The sequence below is a fragment of the Tenrec ecaudatus genome, chromosome 4 (assembly GCF_050624435.1).
Source record: "Tenrec ecaudatus isolate mTenEca1 chromosome 4, mTenEca1.hap1, whole genome shotgun sequence".
Classification (NCBI taxonomy): domain Eukaryota; kingdom Metazoa; phylum Chordata; class Mammalia; order Afrosoricida; family Tenrecidae; genus Tenrec; species Tenrec ecaudatus.
Window position 1 is genome coordinate 183535229 of NC_134533.1, and position 25317 is coordinate 183560545.

A 25317-nucleotide genomic window follows, 5' to 3' on the forward strand; every position below is an offset into this window, starting at 1 on the left:
CACATTAAATCGTGCAGCGTCTTAACCTGAGAGAGGACGTAGACTGATGCATACTCATGCTCCGTTCACTTGCAGAAAGGAGCCGGCTATCACCTCGACTTGCTCATGGTTGGCGTTATGCTGGGAGTGTGCTCCGTCATGGGCCTGCCATGGTTTGTGGCTGCAACAGTGTTATCCATAAGCCATGTCAACAGCCTAAAAGTTGAGTCTGAGTGTTCTGCTCCAGGAGAACAGCCCAAGTTCCTGGGAATCCGCGAACAGAGGGTTACAGGGCTGATAATTTTCATTCTGATGGGCCTCTCCGTGTTCATGACTTCCGTGCTGAAGGTAAAAATCTCGTTATCCATTGGGTTCAAGTATTATCATCAAGCCTATACTTCCTTGTATGAAGGGAAGCATTAAAATCAGCCTAATTTCCTAGGATTGATTAGGGAAAGAATACTTTGATGCGATTGTAAACATGATGTGAGAGGCTGGTATGAGGGACTGCAGATTCTGTTTGGAGGGAGCTAGCCCACGGGTAGTTGGCGTCTGCACAAGTACCTCAGAAGGTTTTGTCTGCCTGCTGGAGGAAGCGATGCGGAAAGATGGGAACTCAAGCCACGGAAATCTAAACATAACGCTGCTGTTAATTGATGCATCCTTCCGCATACACTTAGTGAAATAAAAGTAGTAAGCACTCATTAGGAACGCTGAAAACAGGTTAGCAGTGAAGCACAAGAGAAATGATGTTTGGCTAATCCTCTTTAAATCGCCTCGGATTTTTCATTAAGCATATTCCACTGAACCTAGGGAGTAAAAATAATAACCGTAACCATAACCAGCATAGCTGTTAGACCCCTCGCTCTCGTGGGAGAGGTACACCTCGATCCTTGGCTGTGCAGCAGCCTTTGGGAGAACACGCCAGAGCCGCCCCCACGCCCCCTCGTTGGATCAACTTCACCTGGCCTAGATGGGCCAGTTCAGGGGTAATGCCCACCTAGGTGTACCACCCCTTCCTGGCTGGGAACTCGAACCTAACATAGCTAAATAATTAATCTGAAAGTTTTAAGCACTGGGATTCTTTGGCTTCCTTTCACAAAATAGTCCGTTGAGTTCTTCTCAGGCTGGTCCCCAGTGGGGCAGCAGTAGTCACCAGGGCTCCTGATGGTCGCCCGTGAAGAACGTGGCAGTCCAGCGGGAGCAGCGGGCCAGCACTGAGGCTCAGTCAGCGCCCTTCCGCTCCAGCAGTCACAGTCCAAGAAGGAGCCTCCAGACCCAGTGCATTTTCTTATTATCTGTTAGCAGCTCTCCTTGAAGTGTGTCATGCAGGTTCCACCCTTTTGTGTTCCTTCAGTCATTGTTGTGGGTGGATCAGGGTGGGGTATTATTCAAAGAACGCTTAGAATAGGGTTCTTTATTTTTTCTCCTTCACATGGAGCGCCATAGACTGTACAACTCCAGGGTGGTGTGTGTGTGTGTGTGTGTGTGTGTGTGCACGCGCATATTTCAAAATTCCTTTATGTACCCTTACATGACAGTTAACATATTTTGAGTAACGAACACATTGCAGGTGGCTTTCTGAATATGTTATGTATTGGATGTAGTGGAATATTTATGAGAATCTGAGGTGGAAAGTGCGGCGCCCTAGATCTGAGTTTTAAAAACAAGCCGTTTTCAGGGTAACACTTTCAGCCGCGAACACCCCTCATTGTAGGCAGAGCACACAGGATGTTATGCTTTCAGGAGCGTTTTCCTTTTTTATGGGAACGTTGGTCGGTCAAGGCCTCTTCTAATTTTATCACCGTGGGTCGTTAGTGGCTGGTTTTTTATGTCGATTACGATGATGTTATTTCAGGAAGGCGGTTCTAATTTTACCTTTTCGCTTACAGTTCATCCCAATGCCTGTTCTGTATGGTGTTTTCCTGTATATGGGAGTGTCCTCGTTGAAAGGCATCCAGGCAAGTCCTAAGTTACTTTATGGTTTTGTAGAAAAACTCCCAAGTACCGGGGGCCTTCAGGAAGTTTGTGGGAAGAAATCCCACAGTCTTTCCCTCGGGCTTTGTGAAGCCCTCTCGTGTTGTGAATTTGCAGTGGCTGCTCTGTGACCGCAGCAATGTGCTCTTTCCCTGATGGCTTGGTGGGTTGCGGTTTGGGCTGCTTCATCGCAAGCCCAGCGGTGTGAACCCACCGACTGCTCAGGAGAGAGAGAGAGGTCGCGGTATCTGCTCCCATGGGATTGCTTTACCAGCTCAGATACCCAGAGCGGCAGCTGTGCTCTGCCTCAGAGGGTTGCTATTAGACTGGATGACAGTGTGACTAGTTTGGCTTCTGTGATACTTTCAGAGTGGGTTGGTTTTCTGATTGCTGACTTTCAGTCCACATTTGCCCCGTAATTGTTGCTTGCGACCCTCTCCCTACCTTCCCCTGGAGCTCACGAACGGATGTGATCCTCACTGATGCTTGGTTGAAGCCAATGAAAAGCCCTGCGTGAAGAATCAAAGCTACTGGGGTGGGCGAGTGGAAAGGACTGGTTTTTTAAGAAGCAGTTCCTTCTATAAACAGTTAACACCTGGCCTTTATATGGCACAGTGTAGTTCGTGCAGCTATAAAGCCCTGACCTATAACCTTTTCTTTTTTAATATCCTCAAAGTAACACAAGAAAACAGCAAGGGAAGAGATCCTCATTTAAAAATAAAGATGGACCCTACTGAAGGCTATTAGTTAGCAATCCAGCCACAGCTAGCACCCATCACTGGATGTGTGGCCCGATTTATAATACTTCCTGGAAAGCACTGAGATTGTAGGGCAGAGTGAAAACCTCATTTTTGTAACTGAGCATCTCCTGCAGTGGAGAGGGTGCTGACTGAGGTTGGGGCTGTGGCTGATGACTTGTGACACTGCTTTGAGGCAATGTCTTTACTTCTTAGCCTAGCCAGTCTAGCGTCTGCTCTTCACTAATCGGTGCAATCTCCTTTTATCCTATGTTTTTGAGGAATTTGTGAGGTGGACAGAGTGCTGCCCCAAAAAGTCGCATATCGTTTCTTTATTTTTGTTGAGAACCTTTTCTTCTTCCCTTCTCCTGTCCACATACAGTTTTTTGACCGCATAAAGTTATTTGGAATGCCTGCTAAGCATCAGCCTGACCTGATTTACCTCCGCTACGTGCCCCTCTGGAAGGTGCACGTGTTCACAGTCATCCAGCTCACGTGCCTGGTTCTTCTGTGGGTGATCAAGGCGTCCTCTGCTGCCGTGGTTTTCCCCATGATGGTACGTTTGTGTTTCCCTCTGTTTTGTCCTTTAACCATAATGGTTTGCGTGTGTTGATGCTGCTTTTAAAGTTAACATTTACAATTAACTTTGGGGGGAAAAAGCAAACCAAAAACCTATTTTTGACACCTTTGTTGTGTGAAATTAGAAATTGATTCTTTCTAGCTAAAAACCAGACTGTGGTTATTTTGTAATTTTTATTTTTTTTACATCTTTGGGATACATAAGTAGAACTTTGTCTTGCGTTTTTAAACAACTTCAGGGTTTAAGAAGCTTATGGAACTAGCATAACAGCCAAATAAAAGTAAACTTCCGAGCAGCCAGAATACACACATGGCTCTTTAACTGGGCTGCTGTAATACCTCTTTGTCAGGATTTTTGAGATCTAGATGTTACACAGTTATCAAGACTTTCCATGAGTTTAGTAACTCAATGAACTGAATTCATTATGTAATCACAGAATATCATACTTCCCCACTAGAGTATAAACACTCTTTTGTAAATTAGACAATGGTCATGTACAAAGAAAAAATATTAAAAGTGAAACGCTACATATACTGTATAGGTGGCATTGTCCCTACTCATAAGTAAATTAAATGACAAATGATGGGGTGGGGGGAAACCTCAAATAATTTTAAGTTTTAGGAAATTAAACACTGGTCCAAATAATCCCTGGATAGAAAACTGAGTTTCAAAACACTTTTGGAGATAATCAAAGAAACTTCTGCAACAATGTCTTATCTATAGGAAGGTATAAAATTACAGAAAAGAATACCGTTTGTGTCTTTATTATTCACGCCTTAAATGCAGCCAAAGGTTTTTTATTTGTAAAGACTGATAAGGAGTAACCCTTCCCAAGCCTGAGCACAGAAGAAAATAAAAGAGAGAATTGTGTGGAAGATAGGAAAAAAAGCTTTAAAAAATATTATATGTGCCTCTGGTGATAAATTTGAACATCTAGAATTGGGGGGAGGCAGTCAACATTTACACACACACACACACGCACACACACACCCGCCCCCACCCCCATAAAGGATCAAATAATAGTAAACATATTAAGTTTTGTGGGTCACGAGAAAACACAAATTTCCAAAAAGTAATTATACAACTTCTTAAAATCAAAATCTGTTCATGAGAAGAAAGAAATTCTATCTACTTGGGATAGCGTTTCAATTAATGGGGAGTTTAATATCAATTATTGCTCCTGGTCATCAGATCCCTTTCAAAGGTTCACTTGGCAAAACCATTCTTAGCTCATAGCCTCTGTGGAGCAGGTGACGGCTTGTCAACCGTAACCCAGAGGGAAAGAATTGTTATCGTACTGCGTACAATGGTAAGGTGACTCCCAGGGGACGTGTGACACCTAGGCAAAATTCAGAACTGGAACAGTAGTTTAAAACCGACCCTTGAAAACATTAACCAAGCTCAGATGGATTAACAGCAATTTTCTTCTTTATTATTTTAGCTTGCATAGCCATTGATTTTTACTCAGGTGTAAGTCAGATTCTGTTTCTTCAAAACCTTAAGAGGGGTTCATGAGAGCCCAGGAAGGTTGTATTTGTTGTGCTGAATCGGAGTAGCCCTGCAGTAATTCACTTGATACCTACTGAATGCAACACGCTAGGAATAAGAACAAAGGAATGAGAGAGCTCTTCAAAATGTGTGGAAAAATACAATGAAAAGACCTTGGAATTTTCCGTAAGCTTTAAAGGCCTCTCGAATGGACTCTATTCTACGTGGTTATAAAGGCTTCAACTCTCTTTTTCCTGCTGTGGAGTCACTGGTGCATTGTAAGCACCAGTGTATGTATGCTGAATGTGTTTTGATTTTTTTTTTTGGTTAGTTCCATAGCATTAGCCTTAAGACATAGGTATGAGGAATCAAAACTTGAGCCAGAAATATTCCAAAATCTGAGTCGTTTCTTTTGTACAGCAAAACCTGTGAGAGCCAGCAGCTGTTTGTCCAGGTTGTGAAAATTTCTGGCCTGTGGCAGGATGCACTTTTCTATCTACTTAAGTTAAAATGGAAAAAAGAAAATTTCTCAGGTTTTCCTAATATTCTTTGATGCTTAATATTTTTTCACATAATATCAATGCATATATTTTTACATACTATGCCGAGGGTTAAAATGTTTTCATGTTCTACCTCTAGAATGTGGAGCTTGGAGTTCATAATTATACTTTTTTCTGTTCATATCTTTCCTCAAAAATAGTAAAATTAATAGGAAGGTGTTTTTAATTACTTATATAATATATAATGTAAAGCCATTCTAAAACTTCCTAACTTTATTTTACTGTGATGATTCTCAGTATGCACAACTTACTTTATAATTGTATGCAGAAAGCAAGGTGTTTATTCAGAAAAGGGTTAGTTAGGAAGCCTCTTTGCATTTTAATTCCTTGATAACTATTATTTGAGAAGAAAGTTCAAGAGGAAAGGTGACCCAGTTCTTTTAAATTAAGATGGTGTATGCAAACATTTGTCAGCTAATTATATGAGTGACTTTTACATTATTTCTAGTTAATACATATTTTTATATTCTCTTCTAAGTGACAGCTTTTCAATGTTGTTAATCCTTGTCCATTTTCAAAAGGTTCTTGCGTTAGTCTTTGTGCGCAAACTTATGGACCTGTGCTTCACAAAGAGGGAACTTAGCTGGCTCGATGATCTAATGCCAGAAAGTAAGAAAAAGAAAGAAGATGACAAGAAGAAAAAAGAGAAAGAGGTAACAAGCCAAGAAATCCAGATCGACAGCATTGATTGGATTAGTAGTTTGTGCCGTCTGGCAGGCATTCTAATCACCTTAAATAGGTTAACTTCTCGAATCCTCACAAGACACTTGTTGTGATTTGTAGATTGAAGAAACGGCGTGGGGGCCCCCTCTAACCTCCTCCACGTACACATGGGAGAAGGAGACTCCGACTGCACTTTCCCAGGAGCCATCCGATAAGGCAGAGGTTGGACATGCCGCCACCCTCCCACCTTCTCCCTCCCACCTTCTTTCCTCTCTGCTGCCGCCACTGCCCACCCATGGCACCCTGTCTCTGTGCAAGGGCACTACCTAGGCAGACCTCCCGGACACTGCCCATAACCGTGGCGGTTTGTTAGGGAAGTTAGCAGGTCACATCACCATCAGAAATGTCAAGAAACCAGTTATTTTGGCTGCAGTGCTGCCTCTCAGTGGTGCCGTACACCCTTCCCTTGTGCCTCTTCTCACTTGCTGTTCTTAGAGTTCTGTCTCTGCTTCAGGTGGCTGGCTCACTTTATAGCCAGTAGAGTGGCAAAGCCAGCTAGCCCCCTGTTCAGAGTTTAACACACGCTGCTGTTTGCACGCTCCCGCCTCGTCATTTGGTGGTGGTTAGAAAGACTAGGGATAAACAGGCTGAGCAAGTAACCGCACATCATTACGTGGATGCTCTTGTTGTGCCGTCCCTGGAGGACAGCGTGCGTGGTAACGGGGAGGGGCAGTGAAGGGAGAGGCAGGCCCTCCAGGACATGGATGGACAGTGTGGCTACAAGAGTGGGCTCGGGCACAGGAGCAGTCGTGAGGATGGGTCGGGCCATGCAGTGGTTCTGTTGCGCATGGAATTGCCATGAGTGGTAGCTGACTCGGTGGCACTTAGCCACAGCACTTGCTGTGTCCACTTCACAAATAAGGAAACTGAGGAAGAGGACAGGTCAAGTATGGTGCAAACCTTGCCTCTTCGCCATTTCACTGTCTTGCTTCTCTTGATATTAGGAATACTATCTTAAAGTGATATATCACTTACCAACAATCAGATGTATTTGAGTCTTTAAAAAAATTCTTCATCCTAATCTATCATCTAATTTTACCTACCATGCATGAGGAGATTTTTTTGTACATGTTAAATTTTTTAATGAATTTATAATAATCAGGCATACTCAATGATGAAAAGAACCTTAAATATTTTTTATAAAAAATGTATACCATTTTAATCTTTACATGTAATTAAGTCTATCATTCAGTTGATTTGTATATTTTGATTCAACATTATTACTTTAGTTTCAGATGTTGTTTTGTTTTTTATATTTAACTGAGTGCCATCACTGTTTGCAGGGAGCATGACTGTATTGATTTTATTGCCTGGCTCAGTTTTCCCATTCAAAAGAGTGTTTGGAAATCAAAGATCAGAAAGATTTACTTTCAAGTTTGATAATTTTAAGTATAGATATTGAAATTTCTGGCTTTATATTTTTCAAGAAAATGATGAATTTTTACTTCGAAGATTAACTTGCATTGAGATGCTAATATTTAACAGGTTCTGTTTTTTTTCTAAAGTATTTTATATATATAAATATGAGCTTTTATGAATTTTCAAATGGGTGCCACTATCTTATAGTGGGCACAGAGTACTTATGACATAGTTAGAGGTATAATTACCTGTTGATTACTTAACAATTAGATAGGAGGGGGGATAAACACGAACACTCATTTTATTCTCTCGTGCAAAAATGGAAGAAATGAAGTGTGGGGTGCCCTATGGGCCAAGACGACTGCTGAACGCCACGTGTCCGTGATCACTGGAGAAGAGTAGAGCAGTCTCTACCCAGCGGTCCTTTGGTAGTCCCCCCAGTGTCCTTCACTAATCAATGTTACGTGTCCCACATGGCCACACTGGCTTGCTATGGACACCAGGACATTATAGAGGATCCTCCTTCTCTTTTCCCCAGCTGCACGCACCGCACCTCAGAATAACGAGAGTCCGCTAGTAGGAAGGGAGAGTCTGAGCGCCGTCTCTCCTTTGCTCCTTGCGATGTCCTGGTGTTGGTCTGTCCACTGTCCAGAGTTTCCCCACCCAAAGAAGTTTTGCAGTGTCAGACTGACTTGGATGTCATGCCTGTCGTGGAGCGAGTAGAGCCCAGAGGTGTTGGTGGTGAGCGTTCTATGTGTGCGCCCTCCAGACGCCTCCAACCAAAATGTGTCTGGTCTTTAAATGTCAGTTGCTGAGGTTGAGAAACCCAGCTTTATCCAAAGGAGAGTCTCCTTGTATTGCATTATGATGAAAGACAGAGAGTCGTATCTCTCATTAAGTGCCCACATTGTAATTGAGAGTCGGATTTACTTACATGTCTAAACTCTTTAAATTAAAAAAATAAAATATGACTGACTTATAGAGGTGACAGGTATACAATTAAACATTACAGTGATTGTGCCACTGCAAATCGTGCCACTGTGTTCATAGCAAAGTGAGTTAGTCGGTGGTAGGCAGATGTGCTCTCTCTAAATAATGTTTGGTTTTTAAGATACTGTGTATTAATTGATCTTCCTGAAGAGCCTCAGAGTAAAGTAACCATTTTACATACGCACCCTAAAGGAAGCTGAGCGGATGCTGCAGGCCGAAGACAGTGATACCGTGCACCTTCCATTTGAAGGAGGAAGTCTTTTGCAAATTCCAGTGAAGGCCCTAAATTACAGGTGAGCTGCTATTTTATTTTCTTAAAGAAGCCAGAAAACAAAGTATCTGATGTCGATGCCAACAGCATATGGAAACTATGGTCGTGTTTCTCTAGTGACGTCTGTGTTTTAAAGGCTGATAGCGCATCTGTTGGGCATGCCCACGCGAGTACTGCTTCTCACAGTCTCCAAAGCAGTGTCAGCTGCTCATCACTGGACGTGGACCAGCTCCGTTGACTACCTTTCATGTCAAGCCTGTGACATTTGCTTTTAACCCATTGCTTCGCCTGTCTCTGTGCCACTTTCGACCATTCCCCTTCTTCGAAGAACTCCTTTCTCGGTAAGGCTCAGTGCCATCGTCAACGCTGGGCCATAGCGACTCCCGTCTGAGACTGTTAGGGGAGTAGAAAGCCCAGCCTTTCTCCCTTGAAGCTGCTGCCCCGTAGTATTTCTTCTTCCTTCCTCCCTTCATTCGGGCTGACGTTAGTATGTGCTTGAAAATAAACGCCTCCATCCATTTTCTGATAACTTTCCCATATGTGGTATGTTGAGAGGCTGTCTAATGATGGTAACTTCCAGAGGTGAGCTTTTTCACGATTGGATGTAAGGGCTTATATTAAGGAAACATTATTGGTATGTATGATTTGGTAGTTTATATTCACATATAAGGATGAAAGCTGAAGACTGGATACACTATTTTACTATTTTAAAGTAGGGTAGGGGGAAAGACCTATATTTTTATTGTTGAGTTTCTTTCCCAACCAGTCAGTGAAAGATGTGTTGATGCCAACTTGCATCCAACTTAGAAAATATTTTATTCTGTATAGTTTTTACTGAAGTTGCACTTGCACATATATATGTTTATTAGTTCAGATAAATGAATTTAAGTGTTTTTCTTTTGTACATTTTAATTTTAATTTTGATCATTAATATTCTTCTGAGTCCCTTTCCATACTTTACCTCCAATCTTTGTATGTTGTTGTATGCTCCTGGGGAACCTTTGGACTCGTAGTGATCCACTGTGGCAGTGCAGAACTGCCCCATACAGCTTCTCTAGTCTGTAATCTTCACAGGAGTAGTTCACCAGGTCATGTCTTCAGTGGAACAGCTGGTGGATCTTTGGGTTGGCAGTTGCATGCTCACGTCTTGCACCACTAGGGCTGTGTCATACCAAGTATCTGGATTTTAATTCAGCCAGCACTAAAGGAAGGGCTCTGCTTTGCCCAGCACTGTAGATGTGGATTTGAGTGAATTCTATTAACCACTGTAGTTGTGCTTCTGCCAAGAGCATGGGAACTGTCGTGCTGCCTTGGTGACTCACCAGTTTGTGGATATCACTTGTCACTTCGTTTCTGTCTTGCCTTCTCACTTTCTCAGTGTGATTACGTGTGGGCCCTGACAAACTGAAGGGGGGAGTCTGTACGTGAGATTTAACACAAATTGATGCGTTGTCTGTCTTCTTGAGAGATGACACCAACTATTACTAATGCTGCTTTGCTAAAAACAGTTTCAGCATGATGAATGCTTATAAATTTGCAGATCTGTTTATTTCCCCGAATTAAAGTTTTTACATAGCTTTGGATTGCTTCCGGTGAAGATCCGTGAAATACAACGTGGAAGCCTTGGATCCTTCGAAAGGCCTGTTGTGTATGAAAACAGCCTACTTCATGCAGGCAGAGTTCCCCTCTCGTTTTATTTTGGAGGTTGAAAATGGCTGCATGCCTTTTTAAGGGAAAGCCTCAATTTCTACTGGTAGGAACGTCCCTCTTTAGAAGATGGCCACCAAGAGCGAAGACCCCTGAGCACACCCTTTCTGCAGTTCTCTGAAGTTGACAGCCACGCACATAGCTGCTGACTTGGGCTGACAGCGGTTCCAGTGGGAAGTCGGGCCATTTCTGAACCTGGAGACTTTAAAAAAAATTATTGGGGCTCACACGACTCTTATCACAATCCTTACATACATCAATTGTGTCAAGCACACTTACACATTCGTTGACCTCATCATTCTCTAAACATTTGCCTTCTGCTGGGGCTCTTGTAATCAGCTCATTTTTCTTTTTCCCTCTCCCTCATGAACCCTTGATAATTTATAAATTATTATTTTGCCATATCTTACACTGCCCGATGTCTCCCTTCCCCCACTTTCCATTGTTCACCCCCCCCCCCCCCCAGGGAGGAGATTATAGGTAGATCCTTGTAATCGGTTCCTCCTTTCTACCCGACCTTCTTGCCTCCCTCCCGGTGTCACCACTCTCACCACTGGTCCTGAGGGGTTCATCAGTTCTGGATTCCCTGTGTTTCTAGTTCCTGTCTGTGCCAGTGTACATGCTCTGGTCTAGCCAGGTTTGTAAGGTAGAATTGGGATCATGATGGCGGGGCGGGGGAAAGCGTTTAAGGTACCGGGACACTCTTACAAAAACGGACTTGGGTTTTCTTTTGACTGCTCGGTGACGACGTCCAGCTTGTTTGCACGCGATCGGGAGTCAGCACTCTTGAGATGACGGCTCTTCTCTGGTTCATTTCCCACCGCCTGTGGGAACACTGGTGTTTGTCGCTTGTGTGTGTGAAGTGGTTTCCCTTGGTGAAGAATTTGGCTTGCAAACACCTCTACATTAATTTCATGCTGCTCTGGTATTACATCTGACTGACAACCTAGAGCACAAAATTAAAAATTCATGCATACCATCGTTGGCTTTGGGTTTTTAAAGTAATGGTGGGAATATATGATAGGGATTGAGAGAAGTTTGTCCCTTGCGGGAATAAGGACAGTTTTCTGGGCTGTTAATTTTGGTCAACTCAAATTAGCACCTCAACACTAAGAAATGCTCTGTCAGCTAAAAGCCGTATTTTATATTGATGTGTGTGTTAGCTGTTGAAAATGTTCTGGGTTTTGTTTTCAACTTTAAAGTGTCCCATTTCTCCACTGTACTTTTTGAAGATTTGCAAAAGTGATGAAAACGAAGGTGGTTGTATTTTTTTCCCTGTCATCTTAATTTCCCTTAAGTATTTGGGATATTTGTTTGGTGACATTGGAATTCGTGTTATAAACATTTTTGGGGTTGTGGTAATCTTGCACCTTTTTAATGTGTATAAGCACCTTAGTATATATTCTTTCGTGTTATTTTAAGCAATGTTCTTCAATATTTAATATCCAAGGTGACTGTCTTTGGTCATCATGGCTAGAGAAATGCTATGGAACCTCAAATTATATTCTGAATATTAGTTACATAAATAAATTTTGCTTGTTTAAACGATCCTCTTGGTTTTGATAATAAAGTTTCCTATGTAGCCTTTGTAAACAGATGCCACGGTTCTGATACTTTGCTAAACCTTGTTGGTAAATGCATGGCAAGAGTTATAAGTTGATGAGTACAACTATTAAATAAATAATTTGAATGGCAGTATTAATGCTTTAGCACGTACTGAACACTAACCAAAAAGTGTGTTTGTTCTTCAGCGTCGACCCCTCAGTTGTTAACATATCAGATGAAATGGCCAAAACTGCACAGTGGAAGGCACTGGCCATGAACACTGAGACTGCCAAAGTAACCAGATCTAACACGAGGTAGCTATAACCGTTTATGCTTTTATAATTGTATCCAGTTTTCAGATTCCTTTAAGAAACCAAAAGTAAGATTAACATATCTAAACCTAATTGATTTCATCTTTGCCTGACAAAAACCACTCTGCCTTTTTCACCCACTCTTTTTCCTTCCCATGTGTGCCTGCGTCCACCTATCATTTTAGTGCATACAAACATAAGGCAGTAAGTAAGCTTGTACCTTATTTGTGTCTTTCAGTTTATACTTTGCCCATTGTCTACTCTAAAGAAAGGAGTTGAGACATTTTATGATAAATATGAACACATTCTATGAAATGAAAATGTAAACCATATGAAGAAAGATAATTACTAGGGATAAGTAGTTTCACTGAATACTAAGCTCAAATCATTCTTTCTCTGATAGTTGAAGAAAAGCATTTTCCCTTCTCAAATGTATGTGTGGGGGTGGGGGGGGCAGTGTCTAGCATTCCATTTCTTCAAATGTTGAGCATAGACTTTTTTTGGAGGATATTTCTGGCAGAAATTGAATCCATGTATGTAAAGATCGTCACTGGATCATGAAATGGAACTATTATGCAGCTTCTTGTGATGTAACTCAACATTAGACAAAGATTTTGTTTCATTCCTTGGCCCTCACTTTGAAGGCTGAGCTCTGCGTCTCCCTCCATGATCATCTGCGCTCCATTCCACAGTGCCTTGTAGCCTGTTCAGATGCTCACATTCAAAGGAACACCGATTTGGCGTGTGCTTTGTACCAGGCACTATGCTGGGCGCCTGTGTATTGTGTTTGCGTGTCATGCAAAGGGCGTTTTGGACACACGGCCATGCTCCTGCCCATGGTTGGCTGCTGTCTCTGAGTGCTGTCTCTCGGTAGCTGTGGGTTAGCTCCCCAGCCCCTGCCTTTCTCTACTCCCTTTTAGAGCCCTTTGCCTGTTTCTTTCTTTATGCTCGCTTTGCTCTTACTTATCTTAGGCTTTGTCATTTTTGCATTCCACACAACCCAAATCTCACTAACTGTTCTTTTGACTTCAGTAATTTTTCTCACCTTTTCGTCCCCTGCTTTCTGGGTTGTTGCTACAGTTGAAAGACTAAAGATGTTACAATAATGCCAGCGCGTGTAAAGTGAGGGACCCTGGACGTCCTGTCGTTTCGTAGGAAAGTGTTAGAAGGACCTTCATGAAAAATTCCCCCCCAATATCCAGAGATTCACTTGTGACATCAAATCAGCTCATACAAATGAAGTTATTTATACTTTAACTTGAAAGTGCAGCCTAAGTGTTGATTGCGAATTTGTAAACCAGGTGATAGGGAAAGGTATTTCATAAGTTTGTTACCTTTTCCAGGATATAGTTTGATACCTATATCTATTTGTCAGTAAAATAAAAGTCAAATGCTGTGCTTGTCTTCACGAATTCAGTTAAAATTACTAAATCAAGCCTAGTCACGTATTGACCAGTTTTCAGGACCCCCCCCCCCTTCAGTTTGTAAGACAAGTAGGGATTTCATTCATAAACACATCCATTAAAAAAACCACGTAAAAGCATTTTCATATTTAGCTTTCCAATTAAGTTTACTGGTGTAAAAAGAAGAGAGACGAATAGTAATAAAAACGTTGTAATGTTCCTAGTCATCTCAAAAAGCTTATGATAGATGTTAGCCATGTGTATAATTTTTAAATGTTCATTTTGAAATAATTTTCTTTACCTTTGTTTTTTTGTGTGTTTGTTTTAAACAGCCCTGAAAGATCTGTGAGTGTGAAAATAGATTTTGAAGATGAACCAACCAGGAGCTACATGGATGCTGAGACGTCATTATAGGATTGCCCCACGAAGAATTATACATATGTGTGCATTTGTATACTGTGTGTGTATATGTGTGTTTCAGGCCCTGTACATAATAATATTGTAGGCCGTGTGTGCGTGACTCGTGGCTCTTGTGAAGTAGCGTGTGAGGTTTATGAGCACCAGGGAGACTGTCTGTGTAATGAAATGGTCTCTCACAAGTGAGGTACATGATCCCTGCAATTCAAATATTTATTCTGCTGGATTTTGTTCTCCTTTTCTGCAATAGAAGGATATGGGGGAGTGCATTCAATCTACCTTTTTAAAATCTGTTCACAGTGACAATTCATATCAACTTTTAGTGATATTTATAATAATTTTTACATGTGAGTTTTAACTTGTTTCTGAAAAGTTTAGTCTATCGCATCAGCGAATGCTTTACGGGAGGAGCAGGGGGTCATTATGCCAGTGCTGTGGGACACATGGTAACATGCCGTGCCTTTTGCATGTGTCTTTCATTCATGTATCTGCCCATCCTGTTTCACAAGCAGTGGAGTTTGAGAATAGGACCTTCCTAGCTAGAGAACTATGGATTTGACTTTTATGTTGAAAAGGGTTTCTGAATCTCCACCCCCCCCTCCCCAACCTCCAGATTTAGTTTCTGTTCTGAAAGATAAGTAAAATTGCTAAATTTATGAGTTAGCCTCCATACTTTATGGATTTAATCTCCATAACCATATAACTTTTTGAAGCTAGACCATGCTGATTTTCCAAAGTTAAATTTTGTTTCCTGTGTTGATCCCCCCGCCCCCCGAATTCGTTATTAGATCCCAGAATGCCCACTTTGTTCTCTGCCTTTCCTGGCTTTTACTGTAAATGGTTTAGTTTGTATTAAGTTCAAGTCCTTGATTAGTTTCTCTTATAAGTCGTGTCAGCAGATAATCAGGAGTCAGGATTCTCTCATGGGTTTGTGATCAGTATTAATTTATACTCCTCAGAATTACCCTTCATTTCCGGTTGACAGTGCTATTCTTTCTATTGTACAGAATATATTTAATAGTTAATTGCCCATGATTATATTTTAAAATATTTTATTTATTTTAATTGATAGGGATGCTAAAGACAATATATACCAATTTGATAAGGTAACAGTACATTGCTATGTAAATAGTTGGTGCTCACAGCATTTATGATTTATTATCTGGAAGCAGTAGCTAGATTTTCTATCTTTGATACCGACTACTGCCATCTTTGCATTTTAAACAGAAAGTTGACATTTTCTGCATCAACTGAGATTGATGGCACTCTTCCTGCTTTGTTTCAGTTATCTGTTTTCTTCGTTTCTGTTTTTCTGGGCTGTCCTTTTTAACTTTCAGCAGTTCTTTTTGAGTCATGTGCTAGACACTCTTAGCTCCACATGAAGTAAATCTCGTTCTTACTAGTGAGGCCTGTGGGACGGGATGGATGGAGTTGTGAAGCTGATTTGGCAAGAGAATAATTTGCAGAATCCAAAAGAGCATTGAGAAGCCCCAGAAATCGACACCGGGTGACGGGAATGTTAGGGTGAGGATTTTAATTCAATGCCAGTGTTCCCGTCAACAGTCAAAACAATTTGATCTTAAAGGGTCACCGGGAATGCCAAAAGCTGGTGTTTTCTGCAATTCTGAAGTGTTTGTTTAATTCATTCCAATCTGTGTTTTGACCATTTCGTTTCCTCATCTAAGGTATTATTGCCAGATTCTCGTTAACAAAACAGTTTCAACTTCTGCCTCAACGGAAGAGGTTGGAAATGTAGCTGCTTTTCTTTAGAAATTATAACTGGTGTTATTTAGCAGTGCCTGAAAAAGAGACTCTAGTATTCCCCTTGGTGCTTCCCTGTTCTTTGTGAGCTTCCACAGAACTGATTCCTTTAACTCAGAGCAGCATCATTTCCAGAGACCCCAGGATTCGCTGCTATTTTTATTCCCCCCCACCTCCATGTACCTGAGAGCAAGAGAGTTCCTCACGTCACATCCTTGGGTCTGGACACCAAAGGGTTAACACATTGTATACCTATTTTACAGGAAGTGATTTTAAAATATAAACAGAAAACTACCTGGGAGCACAGTGTTTCTGTGATTTTTATTTAATTATGTATACTAATCATGCAGTGCCAGAATAACCATGACTTGTAAAATAGTTTGCACACAAAATGGTTTTTGCCCCCCACAAGTTTCTACTTATTAATGGCTTCTACTTCCTTGTGACTACTTTATTTTACTGTATGATCTGATATGACTACTTCATTGAAGAGCAAAGGTAACTCATGTTTAAATCATTTACTGCTTGTTTTACATGATTATACTTTTCCCACTTTTTAAAAAATAATCATGGTTAACATTCATTGCAAGACAGTGAAGAATATAATTTGCAACATAACGTTGGATTTTAAATATTGCCTTAAATGGGTATAGATGTGCAGTAGCAATTGCTCTATACTGATTTACCTCAAGGTGCAAAAGAACGAAACCTGTACATACTCCATTTTCAAAATGAAATCGGATGAACAGCCCTGCACTTTCTTAGATGCCTTGGTTTCCAGGGGTGGAGCTTCGAGCTACTGAATACCCTGGCCACAGAGCCACCTCAGGATAGTCTTCTCTCCGCCCTTTTTAATTTATTTATAGATGTCTGTTTACATAGACTGTAATGGGTCCTGATGTGTTGACCATCTGAACTATGCTTTCTTCTGAGTGCTGTTTCACTCTAAAATAACAACTTTAAAAAAAAAGCAAAACAGTGAACTAGCTTCATTGTGGTGAAAGCATGGTTCTACATATTTCATAATTAGATATGCAGACGTGAAGCACAGTGTCTTTCTGATGAGTGTGCATGTGTGTGTGATGTTCTTGATCAGTTTTTAGAATCGGCTGTGGCTCACCAGTGTTCCTGTTGGCCAAGTCTTCAGTAGGATGTGTAGCACAGAATTCTGGTGCCTGTAGTTATCGATCAGATTTCTTGACCACTTAAAAGTAGTAACTTTTCCCCTCCATCCAAACATACATTTATTTTCCTTCCTTATGCAGATAGTAGCCTTCTTTTTTTTTTTCTTTCACAAAGCAGGTTCCAAATTCTGTAAAAACAAAAATGGTTTCTGAAACTGAGATGCCACACCGGAGTTTTTTGTGGAAAGGGTTATATCACGTGCATCGGTTCTGTAAGCATGTTCAACAGTGTAACCGGCGGGGGGATCCTGTTTTTAACTGCACAGATTTTGGATGTATAAGCCATCGACAGAACAGTGTAATTCACAAATGATTCTATTGAAAAACAACGTCTGAAATTTATTTATGTAGACCAGATCATTGTTATACAGTACCAATGTGTGAAATGTCTTTTAGTCTAGACCAACAATTATTTATTTCTTAGAAAGTAAATTGAAAGGCTTCCAGGACATTCAAAGTTTGAATAGTGTTAAAAATGTAAAAACCTGGTAATTTTAATGTAAACTACTCTTGGCTAATCTTTCAAAAATAAAATGTCAATGATAGGAAAACGTAGTTGGAGATAGAATCATCTTAAGATTATTTTTAATTAAATTAGCATAAATTGATTTCTGCAGCTGGCTTCAAGTAATTGTTTAACCAATTTTTATTTTAAATCAGAAAAATAAAAAATGAGATATGGTTGGTTTTTGTTGTATCTTTTCTTTTGTTGTTTTATTCACGGATTTTTTTGTTTTGGGTGGAGGGTGGGGGGACCAGGGAGATGTGATTTGTTTCCATTGTTTACTGTGTTTAAATAAACAGATTGAATTTTATTGTTCCTTTATATAATATTTGATAACATGAGATGTAATTTCAAAGTACAGTTCCAATTTTTATGACTTTTTATAGTTACAATGGTAATATTTTTTTTGTAATAAAATCCAAAGTAAATTAAACATTTTAAGTGGAGAACTAATATTTTTCATTTCTATGAAGCACAAGTCTCTAACAAGTGTATGATGTGAATGACCCTGCCTTCAAATTTGTTTCATAATTTTTAGAGGAAAACTATTTTTTGGAATGTTACTGAAGTTGAGAGAGCAATAAAAGTCTACTGAATTAATTGTGGGTGTGTTTACTTTGTATTTGGACTGGTAGCAGAGGGATCATAGAGGAAAATGGAAAATGAGTGATTCATTCATTTTTCTTGCCAAAGAAGATGAAATAGAATAGTGGGTTTTTTCCAATTATTTGGATATTTAAGAAATATTCCAATTAAAGCCATCTACAAAGTGTCTGATCCTTTATTTCCCTTTTATGTAAAAATTTTGCATCATGTTTACAATCTGTAAACTTCATTTCAGGGTAGTAACGGAACAGCAATGTTACCTAAAGACGCAGAAAATGTCAAGGGAGATGAACATGGTTGAGACTGAGCGTCAGAGTCAAATTGTCTTAAGCTTACCCTATGTCAGTCGTTTACCACCTCTGCCACCTCTTGTGACTTCACAAATTTCATGTGCCTCAATGTTGCAAATCTAACCAGCAGCAGGTGAAGTTATTTGGACAGTAAATGAAGAAAGTTTAGGATAGTGCCAAGTACAAAATGAACAATCATTTTTTTAAAAAAATGTGAAAGATAAACATCTTTGAAATAAAGTCAAATCTCTTCTTTACCCTCCATGCAATGTTTTTTATTTCCCTCTCTCAAGCCTCAGACGTTCACAAAAGATTAAATGACTCGCACAAGGCCAAAACATGAATTTGTTCATGGGGGAGGGGGAGGGCTGTGTTTATCAGAGTTGTATTTTTCACCCCACAGTCTGTATGTGAGCAGATAATAGGAGACGCTGAACTATGTGAAGACCTCAGGCACCAGGAAGAAGGCTTATTAACGTTGGAAGTGCACGTGACACAGCCCTGCCTGATGACAGCAAGGAGGATTAAAAGCACTTGCTGGTGAACGTCAAGCACCTCAGCCTTCAGTGTGGATTACATCTCCATGTAAAGACAAATCCTCAAAATTGGACCAATAGATAACATTGTAATTACTAGAGCGAAGACTTGAAGTTGTAGGGAGTTCATCTCAAGAAATCAAAAGGCATGGCATTGGGCAAATCTGCTGAACAAGACTTTTAAAAAAATAATTTTATTGGGAGCTCTTACAATTCTTAGCACTATCCATACATACATCCATTGTGTCAAGCACATATGTACATTTGTGGCCCACAAGACTTCTTCTAAAGTGTTGAAGAGCACAGATGTCACTTTGAGGACCAAGATGTACCTAGTCCAAGCCATGGTATCTTCATTTGCCTCATATGCATGTGAAAGTTGGGCAGTGACTAAAAAAAACCTCAAGAACAACCGGTGCATCTGAATCATGGTGTTGGCAAAGAATATTGAAAGTACCCTGGACTGCCAGAAGCAAAACAAATCTGTCTCGGAAGAAGTCCGTTTGGAATGCTCCTTGAATGATGAGGATGGTGAGCCTTGTGTCTTATATGCTTTGGACATGTTCTCAGGAGAGAACCCTGGAGAAGGACATCAGACTTGGTGAGATTGCCAGTTAGTGAAGCAATACCCCCAAAGGTAACAGTTGTGAGGCTGTCGAAGGCAGTGTTTCGTTCTATTATGCACTGTTGATTGCACCTAAGACCACCGGACCACCACACCATCTAAGCCTTATTCTCAGTGTGTTTCAGTAATGACATATAAAAGTATGTTACATAATGCATAGATTCCTTTTTAAATTAATGTTTTCTGTGGAAGATTTTTTTGGGTTTTAGTCTTTCAAAGGAACTTTTGAACCACCTTGTGATATAAGTTGCTTTTTCCTACCTATTTTATTCCAAATGTCCTACGTGGGTCATTCAAAATCCAGAAAAATCTAGATCTGGGCAACCTGCCTTCAACCACGAAGCTCTAGGTTCAGGTGAAGTGGAGCATCCCTCAGCAGCATCTCCCTTTGCTCCTCCCTAGCAGCCTGGGAGCTAGACGCCGCGCGTTCTCTGGTTGCTATGGTAACGCGGGTCGGCGTCATCCGTCGTTGGGGCGACCGCCACTCCGCAACATGGTTATTCTGGATTGGCTGAGACTCCCTGGCTAGGCGGAGGAAGAGGTGCAGGCATTGGCTTAGGCAGCGCCGGTTGGTGGCCTGAAGGAGCAGTGATTGAAAAACCAACCGAGCGGCTGGCGGCGGCGCCCCCTGGTTGAGGGGACTGAGGGGGGCTGGGCTGAGACCGGACGGGCTCGCGGTCCGGCATAGCCGGTGGCCACACAAGGAAGGATGAGAGGGACGCCGTGGAGGTTCGCCTGAAGGAGGGCCTCCCTCCGGCGCGGTGAGTGCAGGCGCCGCTGCTCCGCGGGGCCGGCGCGGGCTTCGCGGCCGGGTCTCTCGGGAACTGCCCAGCGGTCCCTGTGCGGCCCCCCCGAAGCCTCGGGGACGAGGCCACCGACGGGAGCGCGGGCGTCTCCGTTCCCACCCCGCAGGACGGGTGGGCATCGGCGGTTGACGGTGGGAAAGTGCCCTGAGCAATGGCTGGTGGCCCTTCCAGTGGTTAAAGGGGAGGCCGAGCGTGACCCTTCTGATCTGCCCCTGGCACTTTGTAAAGCTCGTGCAGACTCTCACAGATGGGCGTCTCTCTTCTGCTCTCCCCACCGCATAGCGCTGCTCTGGCCTCGCCCCACGTTCATGCCTCCAGGTACCACGTTTCTGGAGAGGGGGAAGCCGCCACCTCCATTCCAGACTGCCCCGCTAAACGCCCCCAACCCAGCCCCAGCCAGAGAACCGCACACCTGTGCCAGCCTGAATCTCCGCCCCCTCCCATCTGTCACCAGATCGCACCTTCCCTCGGATTCCTTAGTTTGGACTCAACAATCCATTCCGTTATCCAAACCACATCCAAAGTCTAGATCCTTGGCAATGCCTCTTCTTCCACGTCTTCGTCTTCGTGACGTTCAACTCACTTCCCACACCACTCTCTCCATTCTCACACACATACTGTCTCACACACAACAGCCATCCAGCTTACCTGGCCATGGTTGGCCCCATTTAACTTTTTCTTTTGCTTCCATTGCTAGACGGATCTTCACTCCCTGAATCAAAGATTAGCCCTACCTTAATCACACCCCTATAGGTTCACATCAGCTGTTCTATCTTGGTTGTTCTCTCCTGCGTGGTAGTTCAGCTGTGTGTTCACGCTGCCCAGAATGGATTCTCTTGTTGGCCCCCTCACTGCCCAATCATTCTGCGTTGTGTTAACTGATGCCTCATCCTGTCTTCAGATGCTCTTTGAGAGGGCCTCAGCCGTGTGTGTCTAGCCGGTAACAGGCACAGAGCAGGTGCTCACCATCGGGGAGACTTAAAAATCCACTTAAATCCATTGAGGATTTCAGAAATGAGATATTACTGCTTGGCAGGGCATCCGTATTAGCTCCAGGAAACTCAGAAATCACGTGTGGCCATTAAAGCTATTGCTTAGAAAAGATAAATATTGAATTTAGAGCTTGTACATTGATTTCAAGACTCTAAATATCGGAAAACTCCACTCACTGCAATTAAGTTCATTCCCACTCACAGCGACCCTGCAGGACAGAGGAAAACCGCCCCTGTGGATTTCCCAGGCAGTGAATCTTTACGGGAGCAAGGAGTCTCATTTTACCCCCTGAGAAGTGGCTGGCGGTTTCAAACTGCTGACCTTGTGGTTAACACCACGAGGAGAGAAAGAGGAGGGTACTGAGTGGCTACAAGTGGCAACGGACCTGGTGGCAGTTAGTAGGGGTTTTTTGGTTTTGCTGTGTTTTTGATGAGTCAACCACATGGGTGGTGGTGGGTTTGGTTTGGGTTGGGCACTACGTGGTTGGAAGCTGTATTTCAATTCACTCTTTTCTGTTTATGTTTCAATTCACACATTTTACGCTATACCCATTGTGATCGTAGCTGTCATTAAATGACGGATGTTTAAACTGGTGAAACAGAATAAGCACAGCACGGCTTGCAAGCGCATGCTTGGAAGATTCCTACTTTGGACACTGCCAGTTATAACGATGACTTGATGTTTGCTGCTGGTCTTTCTCATTTTGAGTTGTGCTCTGTCGGCAAACGAAGCTCCCGGCGGCTTTGCTCCCACAGGCCTTGCTCCATCATTACGGCTGGCTCTATTTTGAGGAGGAAGCTTCCCCTCGGTGATATTTTGAGCGCCTTCCAACTTGAGGACTCAGCTTCTGGCCGCATCCCCGACAGTGTTCTGCATGGTGTTTCCATGCTACCCCACATCACACAAGGCACCAACATCACACATCACACAAGGCACCAGAGTATGATGCACAAGTGCTGGTGAACTCTTTCTTGCTCAATGCATCTGAAAAGATGATTTTGTGAGGATTAAAGAAATTAATACAGGCAAATTTCTTACACGGAATACAAATAGCAAATATTTACGTGGAACTTTTTAAGTACTAGGGTGAGGGCTGGTACCTAAGCAGTTCCATGTAAGTATTAGCTGTTTGCACAATGGTCTACTGGAGAGGAAGAGGCAGGTGTTATTGTTGCGGTTAGGTGCCGTTGAGTCCGTTCTGGCCCACAGCAACTCGGTGCATAATGGAATGAAGCTCTGCCTGGTCCTGTCCTTGAGCCCATTGTTGCAGCTGTGATGTCCATCCATCTCAATGAGGGCCTTCTCATTTGCTGCTCCTCTACGAGCATGATGTCCTTCTCCAGGGAGTGGTCTCTCTTGAGCACGTGTCCAAGATACTTGAGATAAAGTCTCATCATCCTTGCCTCTCAGGAGCACTCTGGCCATACTTCTTCCAAGACAAATTTGTCTTTTAGCAGTCCATGATACTTTCAGTATTCTTTGCTAACACTATAATTTAGGCAGATAATCAGATAAAAAATACATTGGTTTGGGGCCAGGCTATGATTTGAATTTGGGAATGAGTCTTACGTTCTTGAAAGACTTGTTCTTCTTGTAGGAATTTGTTTTAAACATGCACTTGACCCTTGAGCAACTTGGGGGGTTAGAGGTCCTGATCTCTGCACAGTTGAGATGTTTCAACAAGCCGATGAAGCACTGAAAACACTTGTTTACTTATGCAAGGAAATTTGGAAGACAGTTACTTGGCCAACTGAATGAAAGAGATTCATATTTTTATCCATTCTAAAGAAAAGTGACCCAATAGAATGCTTATACTATAGAATACTATCATTGATATCACATGCAAGTAACATTTTACACAATATCATCCAGCAATGGATGCAACAGGGAATTGCCAGTGAATTGCCAGAGGTTCAGACTGGATTCACAAGAGGATATGGAACAAGGGATATCATTGCTGATGTCAGCTAGATCTTGCCTCCAAGTACAGCATACCAGAAAGATGTGTCCATGTGTTTTATTGACTACAGGAAGGCATTTGACTGTGTGGACCACAGTAAACTCTGGGTAACCTTGAGAAGAACGGGAACTCCAGAACACTTCACTGTGCTCATGAAGAACTTGTGCATAAACCAAGAGCAGTTGTGTGAACAGAACAAGGCAATAAATACTGTATGGTTTAAAATCAGGAAAAGCGTGTATCAGGATTGTATCCTCTCACATAAGTGTTTAATCTGTATGTGGAACAAATCATCAGAGAAGCTGAATTATATGAAGAAGAATGTGTCCTCAGGATTCAAAGAAGGCTTATTAACAACCTTTAATATGCAGATGACACACTTTGCTTGCTGAAAGCAAAGGAGACTTGAAACACTTGCTGATGAAGATGGAGTACAGCCTTCATTATGGACCATGACTCAATGTAAAGAAGACTAAAATCTTCACAATTGGATCAACAGGGAATATTATAATAAATGGAGAAAAGGTTGAATTTGTCAAGGATTTTGTCTTGCTTGGATCTGCCATCAATGCTCACGGAAGGAGCAGTTTAGAAATAAAAAAAATTGCATTGGGAAAATCTGCTGCAGAAGACCTTTATTATGTTTTTCATTTATTTATTTAAAGTTCATTTTATTGGGGGCTCTTACAACTTTTATAACAATCCATACATCAGTTGTATCAAGCATAGTGGTACTTAGGTTGCCAGCATTCTTTAAAGAAGACCTTTCTAAAGTATTGAAAATCAAGGAAGTTGCTTTGAGGACTGTGGTGCACCTGACTCCATCCAAGATATTTTCAGTCGCTCTCTGTGTATGTGAAAGTTGGACACGGAGTAAGGAATACTGAAGAAGAATCTATGTATTTGCATCATGGCCCTGGCAAAGAACATTGAAAGTACTGAGGGCTTCCAGAAGAACAAACAAATCTCTCTTGGAAGAAGTATACCCAGAATTCTCTTTAGGAGTGAGGATGGTGAGATTTTATTTCACATACTTTGAGCATGCTAGGAGAGACTAGTCCTGGGGAAGGACATCATGCCTGGTAAAATAGAGGGGCAGCTAGACAAGACAGATTAATACAGTGGTTGGAACAATGAGCTCAAATGTAGGAACAACTGTGAGAATGGCACAGGACCAGGTAGTGTTTTGTTCTGCTGTGCATTGGGTCACTGTGAGTTGGGACAGACTCAATGGCACTTAACAACAACAACAAGCTTTCGAGTTAGACATGTGTGGAGTGGAATCATATCTGCAGCATTTTAACTTCAAGGTCCGCTATAAATTACTTACCTTTTAATCAGTTTCTTTTTCTGTACAATAGCACCTACCTCGTAGCATTATTATAAAGGCTGAGGGTACATAAACTCTACCAAGTGCCTAGTGTGTTCTAATTAGTAAGTTGAAAATTCTAATAAGTTCGCAAAAGGTAAAAAGAACATTTTTGATGAAAATATACACAGCAAAACCATGGTTTTCAGACTCAATGACCATTGACAGTTAAGTTATTTACAGCGTGTGAATATATTCATTGTTTCCATTCTGGTTGTTTCACTGTCATTTACTGAATTCTCATCCCCCCTTCTTCTCATTTATGCTTTACAAGAGCTGCGGACCCTTTGGTCCCGTGTGTGTGTCTGCACATAAACACACACATATATTTGAATATAGCCAGTATGTCTTTAAGAAGTATAAGAAGGGCCTGGAATATTCCTAGCCTCTCAGTGAGAGAAAGATGAGGCTTTCTACTCCCAATAGAGCAGTGGTTCTCAATCTTCCTAATGCCGCCACCCTTGAATACAGTTCCTCATGTTGTGGTGACCCCCCAGCCATAAAATTATTCTTGTTGCTACATCAGCACTGTCATTTTGCTCTTGCTATGAATTGTATGACCCCTGTGAAAGGGTCGTTCAACCCCTAAAAGGGGTCACGACCCACAGGTTAAGAACTGCTGCAGTAGAGGGTTA

At 41.8% G+C, this 25317-nt stretch overlaps 2 protein-coding genes across 12 annotated transcripts in view; both read left to right on the forward strand.

Annotated features, from left to right (window-relative positions):
• The window catches only part of SLC4A7 (solute carrier family 4 member 7), a 114681-nt gene extending 96584 nt beyond the window's left edge, over positions 1 to 18097 (forward strand). For 4 of the 10 annotated variants that reach the window (XM_075547125.1, XM_075547126.1, XM_075547131.1 and 1 more), the window contains 8 exons: positions 76 to 327; positions 1872 to 1940; positions 3076 to 3249; positions 5843 to 5974; positions 6105 to 6206; positions 8586 to 8686; positions 12123 to 12230; positions 13963 to 18097. In XM_075547125.1, coding sequence (XP_075403240.1) covers positions 76 to 327; positions 1872 to 1940; positions 3076 to 3249; positions 5843 to 5974; positions 6105 to 6206; positions 8586 to 8686; positions 12123 to 12230; positions 13963 to 14044 — 1020 coding nt within the window. In that variant the 3' untranslated portion in view covers positions 14045 to 18097. The remainder of the gene's footprint in view (positions 1 to 75; positions 328 to 1871; positions 1941 to 3075; positions 3250 to 5842; positions 5975 to 6104; positions 6207 to 8585; positions 8687 to 12122; positions 12231 to 13962) is intronic. The other 6 variants (XM_075547127.1, XM_075547134.1, XM_075547133.1 and 3 more) reach the window with 3 other exon arrangements.
• A 2038-nt stretch (positions 18098 to 20135) lies between these two features.
• The window catches only part of NEK10 (NIMA related kinase 10), a 268659-nt gene continuing 263477 nt past the window's right edge, over positions 20136 to 25317 (forward strand). For both annotated transcript variants that reach the window (XM_075547136.1, XM_075547137.1), the window contains exon 1: positions 20136 to 20315. The gene's annotated coding sequence lies outside the window, so the exon portion shown is untranslated. The remainder of the gene's footprint in view (positions 20316 to 25317) is intronic.